Consider the following 11,927-nt stretch of genomic DNA (forward strand, 5'->3'; position numbering starts at 1 on the left):
TGACACAACCAATCTCACTTTTTGCTTGGCTCATATGGAGCATTAGTTTGGACAGGAAGTGCTTTATGTAAGTGTTTTTATTCAGTTGCTGCTAACCAGCTAGTCCTGTGTTTCCCTTCCAGCAGGAATGGACGGGCTGTAACTGGTGACGGTGGTTCTTGTTCTGCTCAGGTGGAAAAGTGGTACATGTGGCGCTACTTCTGTCACCAGCAGTTGACAGCAGGCTAGTGAGCAGTGATTGAACTTTTAAAATGAAATATCTAAATATGGCACCTTTTGCCAAATAATGATCGTCCACGATATAATATCATCAGATTGTCCACACCTACTTTTTCTTCTACATAGATCATAGAGTCATTTTTATCAGTGCTTTATGTAAAATTGTTATTACATATGTACACCTAGGTGTTTGAGTTATGTTAGTGGGAAGAACATCATCCTGTCATTCAGACAGTTATGTTGTAGCTGCGTTTGAAACTAATGCTGGAATCTCTCTTCCCTCCTCATCTCTCATCTTTCTTTCCTGCTGTGATACAGTAGCATATAATGTATGTGTGTACATTCATGACTACCCCATGCCTGGCGCATTACTGTACATGAGATCCAAGAGTACAGTTTTAACCGAAACACGGTGCAGACACCCCGTTGTGCAGATGTTTCACGGATATGGTGTCTGTGATCTCTGGCCTTGCAGTGCAGAGACACAACAACACACAGATGGTTTCCTCTTTCCCCTCATCACTATGTTTAGATTGGAATTAGCTGCTGCACTTCATCAATTATGCAGCAAGGCAGCCTCTGTCTCCTCATCTGCATGCTAATCCCTCTCCCTTTGAAACAAAGTGCCAGCCTATGTGTCGGGAGAAGTGATTTACTCAGCATGGTGGAGGAAATCATGACTCCACTTATCTTCCTCCTGCATAATGCTTTTTTAAACGAGAGAAATACAGGTATACTTAACATTTTTACAGCTGATTTCGAATAAAGTTCCAGTTACAATTTCTCCCTCGTTAGTTTATGACCATTACAAAAATGATTCATATGAGCTCTTTTTAAAGTGGTTAAAGTTTGCTTTAATTTAGGAGAATAAAATTTCTCGGGGAAGGTTAGGGAAAGATTCTTGTCATAGTCAGAAGAGACTAACTTAACCATTTGGGGGGAAAAGCAAGAGTTGTTATTTAACAAATAAAATGCCATATATCATGAGGCATTTTCATAGCATATATCATCAAGTATGGTTATTAATCATGCCACCATTATTGGCTAGATCGATCATGAGAGAAGATACTTTCCCAGGACAGACAGCAAAAAGTCACGTTTTGTATGCCCACCATCCAACCCCACCTCGTCCATAAGAGAACTCATTCATTAAGCCTTTGCTGTTAGATACAGTGTTAGGGTGGGGCGATATGGCCAAAAATGTTATTGCATTAAATTTTGCATCTGTTGTTGTGCAACAAAACAACACACCTGTCTGTTTGTCACTCGTAGCACGCGTCATTATCAGTGGATACGATTGGCTGATTATGAGCTGGGAGGGAGCAAGGTTGGCATTTGTTCATGCAGCAGTGAAACTATCCGACTTTCTATTGAACAATTTTCATATTGCTATTGATGAAGTGTCTTTCTCCTGTACATATCGCTGTTGTTTTATTGCCCAGGCCTATGCAGCGCCACTGCTCCTTTTAACCTAACAAGCCCAATATTATATTTTATAAAAGCTTGTTTGCACAAGCACTCCATATTTCAGCCAGGGAAGGATGCCTCCACTATAAAACAATTGAAAAACCCTGCCAGCAGAATATTTAAACAAGTATAGGAATGATTGATGACATTTTGTGTGATATAATCATAATCATAATCTACGACAGCAGTTTTATTATCAGATGTAGGGGCAAGAAATCAATTTCATTTTAAAGCAGAAATGATATCTTTGAGTGTAAAAGCAAATTATCATTGTCTCTCTAAGCAGTATCAATTATTTAGACCAAGTTGGAAAAGATCAGATTTAGGGTTATCAGACTGTTCTTTATGAGCCCAGTTGAACTCATCCATCTCTGAACACATGTCGATGTTTAATCCCTTTCTGTATTTAAAGTGAGACATAAAGCTCTACCTGTGTAAGTGAATCTGAATCACTGTGATGGTGCAGTTGACTACAGAGGAGACAAAAGACCCTGCCATTCTTTCTGGTAGAAGTGGAGACAGATATTATGTAGCATTTTTCTCTTTGGGTTATACATCCATCCCCAACCTTGATAAAAATGAGTTTGATCCTCTTTTTGAAAACTCCCTGCCAGTCGATTATGCATATGAAGCTCTGTGAAATTAGCCTCTTTTGTTTGGTTCTTGCATTGCTCTTTTAACGTGTGAATTGGCTCGATTATACAACAAAAAATCAGGATAATCCTTACATCCCTCTCTGCCTGCCTCCACCCGTTCTCTCTCTCCCTCTGTCTCTCTTGCTGGATTTCCTCTGTTTTTCTGTCTTGCTGTGGGGGAAACAAAGGGAACAAAAGAACGAGAGGAGACAGTAAGCTTCTCATCCACTGTAGTGAGTGGTGGAGTGGAGCTCTCAATAGAGCGCTGGGCAGACTGGGTGGACTGGTGGTGCTGTGAGAACTAGGCCAGAGGACTGTTGACTGAGCCCCAGAGTCCAGAGTCAGGACCAGATGAAATGGAGGATTACTGGGAGAAAGAATGTGAAGGGAAAAGGGAAAAGAAAATAGTCAACGTATTGCTGGGTATCGGGATGAGGGATTATTATTGGAGGATAGGGGAATATACAAGGGTCCTTGTACACTGTCGGATTTAAAACAGGGATCAAGTGGAGGGTAAAACACAGTTTACCTACTTTTTATTTTTATACACACATAAAAAGTCCATTTGAACTTGACTGAAGCCTTTTTTCTCAGCCATAACTCATTCAAAAATTACAAGTGTCATAGATGTGTCAATTATAGATAAACATGCATAAAACTGTTTCATTGTATAAAAATGGCCTTATAATATTATAACTTCAGATCTTGCTTATACTCATCATGTTTTCTTCTTATCAACAGTAATGCAGCTGATATATCCTCATTTATCCCTGGTTACAGTGCAACCACAAACTGCTCACTCGGTAGCTTTCAACAAAGATGACGCTTCATTCTTAATCCTGCCTCCTAGACTGTGATTGGTTGACTCTTTCTCCAACTGGCAGACACAGCAGACAAAAAAGGCACATCATCAGACCTTATTTGAATCACTGAAACAAATCTGAGATGTGGGAGCAAATTGAGTGGTGTGGAACCAGGTTAAAACAATGAGTTATAATGACACTGAGTTAGCCCATGAACTGTGTAAGGTAGCCCGCAGCTAACTCATTAATCTCCACTAACCAAGTCTTTTTCAGTTTCACACGTAAATCAATTTGAATACATTATTAATGTTCAGAGTGTCCAATTAAGATAGTACTTACTGTATATCCTAGAAACACTCTTAACCAGGGGTCTTCAATTAAAATTCAAACACTTCTGGTTGGGCAACATCTCCTCAAGTCCTTTTCTCTTTTTTTCCATCTGTTATCCCACTCCCTCATTCATTTGTCCAACCTTTTTTTATCGTCTTGTTTCTCCCCTGTGTGCGTATCTCGAATCACAATGATTGGCTGAGTAACATCACGTGACCAGTGCAGTAAGGGCTAGAAAAGCTATGCCAGTTAAAATAGAAATGCTCCATCAAAATTGAATAATTCTCAATAATTTTGGCGTCTGTGTCCAGATGTGCTTATTAGTGACCCCTGCTCTAAACTGTCCATTCTTTTACAGATATTTATTATGGGAGGGCAAACAGATTGAGCCAAACACTTGCCCTAGGTTTGAATAATAATTTAGTGATTTACTTGTGTCAATTATGAAACGAAAACTGAGGCTGCACCTGAAGACGTTTGTATCGTGGTTTGGGTCTCAGTTTCAGAATCATTACACCTCTAATATTTACTGTGCGTTGAACACATGTGCACATACAAGAAAAACATCCAAACAATTTCGAAAAAAAAATTTACAATATATGGAGGAGCCATGGAAGCTGAATTTGTCAGAAGCACATCCCATAACTGTCACCACCATGGTTCGCTTGTGGCTGTGGACCTTTGTTGCATGTCTTACTCCTTTCTTTCTCCCATCTGTCTCTGTAGCTTTCCACTGAAAGCAAAATGCCAAGAAAAGAAAAGAAAATGACAATATATGTCTCTCCCTGCTGAGAGCTGTTGTGTTGTGCAATAAATCTGTTCATAATGAAAGTGAAAACCAAGGCTAAACCTTTTATTTAAGCACTACCAAAGGTGGAGAGGAGCAGGGATGGAGGAATGAAGGAGTAAAAGAAGGTTAAAGGAGTGATGGAGGAAAGGAAATAAAATGGGAGAGAGGAAGGAGGAGTCTTCATCAGTTTCTGGGGTTAGGATTAAAGTTACAGCCAGACCAAAAGTGATAACGCTGCCAGCCCCTCCAACAGCTTGTGGGTGGATCCATCATCCTGTCAGGCCGAATGCAGTTTGCCTCTTGCCTCCATGGTGGTTTCAGTTTTCGAGTCAAAGGGTGAAATAGAAGCCATATTTTTGCGGTTTTATTCGTATTAGAAACACTACAAATCTCAGGTGTGGCTGGATATCAGTGATTCCAACTGCCTGGTGTGCGACTTCCAAGTGATTTGCCGTTCTTCATAGAAAATGAATGGGAGGCGGCAGCGTGCTATATTCAGTGTGGCTTTATCCTGACAGAGGCAGCAATGAAGGAAAGAGGAAGGAAGGGAGGGAATGAAGGAAGACGTATCAAGGTACAAAGTATAAAGTTGAAAATTCCCCTTCATTTATCCCATAAAAGGAAAACAAAAACAGTGATTGCATAACAGTGCATTGATACAATAGAATCATAGTCTTACTATTTGGGAAAGCAGGGAGGGAAGAAAGCTGGGATAGGTTTTTAGTTGTGATATGTTTACACTGCAATGTCTGTATCTGTGTGCCTGCATCTGTGTGTCTATCTGTGTGTGTGCATGTGTGTGTATAAGAGGTAATCATGCATGTCCTGCTGAGTTTTTCTGTGACACAGGAAGTGGTGATGTAACAAGCATACAATCCAAAAGCTTTTTCACACACTCACTGTCTCCCACTCTGCGTCTCTCACACGCTGTGTATCTGCCCCTCGGCCGCCGTGATATTTCAAGTCCTGCAATCATATGAGAGCAGTGGTTATGGTCGCGGTCTTTGAGCTCTCGGGTTGAGGCAAACACACACTCGCGGACACATTTATGGAGCGGAGGGCTCGCAGGCTGAGGCCGATTTCAAAAGAATTCACACAGCAGAGCTTTGACTCTGGACAAACAGCCTCTCTCTTTGTGGGATAATTCAGTTTCCTCCAAGTCCCAAATGTATGAAAATTATACTTAATTTTAACACAATGCTTTCTATACCACTGTGTTAATTTAATTTGTGAGTTTAATTCGTCACCAATTTTAAAATTTATAGCTACCAGCTACAACTTTTTTTCCAGAACAGCATGTCATCATAATTGTTACTTCCTCTGTGTGTCTCAGGAACATGTCTGCTGTCCAGCTCTCTAGCTGGTGACATTTAACCAGTGAAGGTTGTTTAGGAGCAAATATAAAGTCTTGTTGGAAGATGTGAGTGGATGCAGTTAGATGTGAATTCTGTGGTTTTTCTTTTTTGCTTTGTTAATTGAAGAATTTACAGACAGCGAGGCACGATGACCAAGGTCACCTAGGTCCATGGCATGTGTCTGAGTGGTGAAAAACATTAAGAAGCATCAAATAAGAAATTTCAGTTTGAGTACATCAATTATAAATAGCTTCCATGTAACAGATCAGTCAAATCTGACTAGAACACAAGAACAGACAGAGGCACACTCCCACACAGCTGGCTTACATCTATTGTCTGCACAGTTGGAACATTCATTGGCTGTTTGGGCTGAATAAACACGGACTGCACAACAGTGAGCAGACGTACTGTAAGGTTAAGACCAATTCATACCTGTAGCGTGTCCACGGAGGGTCCGCTCAGGTCTGTATGACATAAATGTCACCGTCCACACATGTCTGCAAGGGTCTGTGCATGGATGTCCACGTGTAGCCCAACATTTGTGTCCAGGCAGACTCTCCGCGTAGCAAGCAATTGGGCATGCTCCAGATAACAAACTGCAGTCTTGTTTTGAAGAGAGGTTGTGTGAGGCGATCCGGTGTTACCAACTTTTATATGATTTATCATTGAAACAATATAAAGACAAACAAATGGTTTGGAACTCCTCGCCCTGTTCTCCTATTCGCCTTAAGCGGTCACACATTATATTTTCTCTTTTTTTCCTTCCTCTTGTTCTCTTCTTCTACTTCTTTATTTTTATAGTTGCACACAACGTTGTGGTGCATTACAACCACCGTTGTGAAATGCGGACGCCGTAGAATGAATGGAACTGTGTGCATGTCCACACGACCAGAGAAAAGTCTGCAGCTGTCCGTGTGGACGCAGAAACTATGTGCATGACTTTATGTTGTACGGCTGGATTTTCAGTAGTTTGCAATATTGTGGAATTAGGTTTCTTTATTGTGGAACAGAAACTGAAACTTCTAGTTTCACTTTGGCTCTCTGTAGATGTGGCCATAAAATATTTGACTAATACTTTTAAGAGATACCAACTATGTGTGATATTTACCTCTGCCAAGAAGGTTTCCAACCCATTAAATTTAGGGGCAGATCTGGATCATTCATTATAAATTAGTTTTCTGAGAAGTCTGGTTTATGTTGTTTCACATTGGCCTTGGAAGTTATAAATATGTTGAGCGAACATGTACATACATGCGATACTTTATGTTTTTAACTTGGTACATGTTCTCAGTACTGCTGCATTTCTGGTTAGCATGTGACTGTTAACTTGGTTTGGTCTCATCATAGCAGAATACTAACACAGTGTGTGTGCGTGTGTGTTGGGGGGGGGGTCTGCATGTTAAGAAACAGGAAGAAATGACACACACACACACACACATATACATTCAATGATAACTTGGTCACTTGCCACCGGGCCATTTTTACAGGATTGAAATGCCTGAAATATGCTAATGAGGTAGAAGGCTGCTCATGTGTGTATGTATGAGTGTGGTGTGTGTCTGTGCGAGGAGGAGGGCGTCACTTCACCTTATCTCCCATCCACACTACTTAAGCTCCGTGGGGCACTTCAAACAGCCTGCGAGGGGAGGTATCAGGGTATGTGTGTGTGTGTGTGTGTGTGTTGGATGGAGGATGGTGGAGGGGTTAGCTTTTGGTACCAAGGGGAAATATGACTGTGATTTCAGACCAAATTAAGCTACATCAAACAGGCCAGATCAAAGAGTATACAGCCCTTACTGTCTGTGCCAGTCTGACATCACGACAGGATGCCCCACCCCCCAACACACACGCATACACACACACATACACGCACAGTAACATTTCCATCCTGCTGTCCTCCTTAACCTTCATTTTTTTCTCACTATTTCCTGTTTCCTTAAGTTTCTTTTCTCACATTTTCTCTCTGTTTCGTTTCCTCTACGGATATTTAGACCTCATGCTGAAATATCCCCCCGAACACAGAAACAGACACACACACAATTTGCAAGCATTTAACAGGGTTATAGGTTAACCTGGATCAAGTATAATGTAATGTGTGCTGAGGCTGGGGGTGTGTGATAGAGCAGTCATCCAGTCTAAAGGAAGTGTGGGAGGATGGGGGAGCAGCATCCATTAGAGACACAGCTTTAGCTTTGAATTGTGTTAGCAATCCTGCCTGCTCTAGTCAAACCCTTTGATGCTGCTTGATGCCAGTAGCTGTCAAGTGTTCTGTATATGTATGTGTGTGTCTCTGTGTGTCTGTGTTTGGGTAGATGGATTAGGTGGCTGCATAGGGAGAAGAGGAGGGGTGGCTTCTGTATTTGATGGAGAGACTGGAGAGACTAGGATAAGGGTGTGTGTGTGTGTCTGTCTGGATGCTTTTGTGGAAAGACAACAGGGAATATCATTGATGAGAGAAAATGAAATGGGTTGAGAGAAACATTATAAACCTCCAGAGGTACAGGAGGAGAACAAAGTGTGTGATCTGCAGAAATGTTTGTGTTAAGCTGTTCAATTAGATATTTGTTTTAAGAACCAAAAACCATCAGAATATCCTTTTACATCTCCTCTCTAATGCTTCGCCTGACCCTATCCTCTGATTGGCTGACACATAGCCAGGCCAACCACAGGTAACAGTTTGTAGCATACTACAGTAGCTTGGTAAAACCCAGTGGTGAATGCGGTCAAATTTGGACTATAATGCTGCTGTATTTCAGAAAAAATAACCTACGTATGGACACTGGTCTGTATATTACTATCTTCAGGAAGGCTGTGCAAGGATATATTGGCTTCCTAACAGCCATTGTCAGTATCATCATACATATCAACATCATTCAGTACCATCATGAACTGAAGGGAATCAACATTTTACTGCGTAGCTTGCTAGCTCGATGACAGAAAGACCACTTGGTGCTGTGCTGCTAATAAAGTTACAACAAAAAAAGAACATCAGTTGGTTGGATGGTGTATCCTGGAGGGCCATGCTTCGCGCATGGCTGAGGGTTGTGACTGCTTTGTTGTGACATCACAAAGTTACAGAAGTCCTGACGGCTGGTTTTAAGGCTCAGTTTCTGAATACAGGCTGTGTGCATTTCTCTGTGGACTGAGCGCTTTGATACTTTCACAGTATTAATATAGAACCTAGACCTGCTTTATAATCAAACAACACATGGACATCTACCTTTCTACTATATGGGACCTTTTTTTAATACTGAACCATAAAGTCTTATTCAGCGCAATTTCAAAAATTTACTTTAGTAAAACTACACAAATATCATCAAAATGTACCTAAAGTATCGACAGTAAAACAACACAGAATAGTCTCTTCATATTGTTATATTATTATGTGTATTATAATATTGTTTTACCATTAATGATGCAGCATTTAAATGATAAAGATGATCATCATCAGTCCAAAACCAAAAGATAGTCCAAAAGATATTCAATTTACAATCAAATAAATCAGAGAAGAGCAGCAAATCCTCATATTTAAGAAGCTGGCACCTGAGACATTAGACATTTTGTCTTAAAAAAAAAAAAAAAAAGATTTAAAAATGTAATCAATTTCCAAAATAGTAGCCAGTTCATTTTCTGTTGATCGACTAATTGATTAATTGACTGTTTTAGTGCCACAATTTTTAACCACCTTATATACTTGACAGTTGCATCTATAAATGTGTCATAGTAGTTCAAGAGACTTGTAACTATTACTGTCGAGTTAAAGAGGTATAAATTGGAAATACCCAAATAAAATTCAAGTAGCTAAAAATTGTACTAAAATACAGTTTTGAAGTTAATGTACTTTATAGCACTACTGTTATTAATGTTACACCGTGATGTAAAAACCAAACTACTTCAACACTTAATGTCAGCAGCAAGAGAGACAAATATATATACACATAGTGATGGAGGGAGAAAAAGAGATAATTAACCAGATAATTAGATATAATTAATCAATAGAAGCTGTTAAAATGGTTTTGGTTACAGTTTGACAGTTAATGTAGAAACACAGCCGTGCCCTCATCACTCATATTTCAGTGAAATGTTAAAGAAACAGAAAAAAAAACTTGTCAACAGTTGACGACAGCCATTAAAGTTGTGTAACATGCATCTGCTTAGAGCAACAACTTCAGACCCTCGACTAGTTCAAATCCAAAACTGTGTCAGTTTAGTTGGACACAGACTTCCTGATTGTTTTCCTCTCATTTATTCAAATTTGAAGTATACCTGTCTCCTGGCACCAGCTGTAAAGTGTGGATGGAGGTTTGGCCATAACAGAATTGTTGTGTATAAATATATAATATCAATATTAACATGTCTCGTTGTCTGTGTGTTGCCAGTGCTCCTATCCTGTGTGGGAGGACTTCAGCGCCAAGGCCACTAAGCTGCATTCCCAGCTCCGGTAAGTTTCTTTGACAGACATTTATATAAATAATCTAGTATATAAATGTAAATCTGTTTAGGAATATTGAGCAAATATTTAAATTGTGTCAAAATTATGAGATACATGTCTGCTTTAGACCTTTTTTATTAACTAAAGCTGAGTGAAAAATTAAGTTTCTCAATAAAATATGCCGTTTCTCCTGCAGCTGTGAAAAGGAACTATTTGCAGAATCGGCTGTGCTGATTAATAAAGCTTAATCATAATACCATTTTATCTAAAGTAATTAGCATTTCCTGTTCATCCAGAACCACTGTCCTGGCTGCTGTGGCCTTCCTGGACGCCTTTCAGAAGGTGGCAGACATGGCCACCAACACCAGAGGTAGGATAACATCTGTATGTGTATTTGTGGATGGGTGTGTGTGGACCGGTCCAGGAAACTATAAACTGCATGCATCAGTTCTGCATATGTCCCTTTGCCAACACTGTGTTGTGTTTTGCTCTTCTGCAGTGCCCTCCACATGAGAGCACTATTAGGAATCTTATGTTGTAGCGATATTATCAAGCAGCCTGTTAAATTGTCCCCGGACTGATGAAAGTGTTTCCAGCAGTGCAGACGTACATTTTGTCCCAAACTTCAAAGCAGCTGGACTGCAAATGTTTATGAAGACAAAAAAAGACTGAAGTATCTCGGAGAGGTTGAAAAGCTATTTCTGAAGCAGGATATATTTTAGTTAGATTTGCCAATGCAATAGGAAGGTCAGTTCCACATTACAGTGAGTTGTGTAACAATGTGGGGTTTGGGAGGCGGATTCCAGCTGCTGTTTGCTGATGCCATATCTTTAAATCTGACAATTTATGAAGCATGAAAATCCTGTGTTGTATCTTTCATCAGAGTTTTATTATTGTCTGGGTGGAAAAGCTGCCGAAACATGTGATCCAGTGAAACATAGTCTATTCCTTTAACAACAACAAGAATATGTATGTATTTAGAACCTGGTTCAAACAAATTGTAACCGATTTAATTTGAGAATTCAGATGCTGGTAAAGAATCAGCAAAATTCAACAACTTCTGCAAAAACTCCAGATAAGTGACAAATTAAAGGGCAAACCAAAAAAAAAAAAAAAAAAGAAGTTGCATCAGGTTAACAGGGGGAATTTTATACAGCAACTTTGTTGAAGGTCTCGGTTAGCACTGTATGCTGCTAGCTGCTGTTTCTCACTGGAAGTCCACGTGTCACTGTAGTTAACCAGAACCAGTGGGGCGTGTGTGGAGACTTCGGTGCATGTCGGTTTGTGGCAAGCATACGCTCACCCACCTGTCAGTCAAAGCGGCCACGCTCTCAATAATGTATTACTTGAAGCCTTAATACAATTTAAACAGGTGAGTTATAAAAAAATTCACCCCCTGTACTTGTACCCGGCTGTAAACATGTTTATTTCTGCTGTAAAGTTGGGCATTTTAACATGAGAGTCTATGAGGATTAACTTGCTTTTGGAGCCAGCCTCAAGTGGCCATTAGAGGAACTGCAGTTTTTGGCACTTCCAGTGTTGGCTTCATTTTTCAGCCCTCGGAGGCTGCAGATAGGTTAAGACAGGCATGTGGTTAGCCAGTGTTGACAATACAAGGACAACAAACTATATTTTTTACTGGTTTCTGGCAAGTTGCTCCATTTCTAAATAAATAAAAAAATGTCCATAATTCCTCTATTGTCACACTGTGGCATTATGTTTTCCACCCCCCCTTGCATCACACACCTTCTTGGTTGTTTCTAAATCTTTTGCAAAGCCAGTTGAGATTGTTTTGATATTTTGAATGCAAAGCTCAACGTGGTGTTTTTCCTGCACTGCATTCGGCCAAAAGAACTCACTGAACTTTATTGAATCATGGTCAATGGATTGTTTTTT

The 11,927-nt window shown here is 40.0% G+C and overlaps 1 protein-coding gene across 3 annotated transcripts in view; it reads left to right on the forward strand.

Moving 5' to 3' along the window:
- Window positions 1-11,927, forward strand: part of mtss1lb (MTSS I-BAR domain containing 2b) — a 75,408-nt gene that overhangs the window by 11,817 nt on the left and 51,664 nt on the right. For all 3 annotated transcript variants that reach the window (XM_056376015.1, XM_056377584.1, XM_056376828.1), the window contains exons 2-3: window positions 9,979-10,040; window positions 10,328-10,401. In XM_056376015.1, the coding sequence (XP_056231990.1) occupies window positions 9,979-10,040; window positions 10,328-10,401 (136 nt within the window). The remainder of the gene's footprint in view (window positions 1-9,978; window positions 10,041-10,327; window positions 10,402-11,927) is intronic.

Source organism: Seriola aureovittata, chromosome 1 (genome assembly GCF_021018895.1).
Source record: "Seriola aureovittata isolate HTS-2021-v1 ecotype China chromosome 1, ASM2101889v1, whole genome shotgun sequence".
Taxonomy (NCBI): domain Eukaryota; kingdom Metazoa; phylum Chordata; class Actinopteri; order Carangiformes; family Carangidae; genus Seriola; species Seriola aureovittata.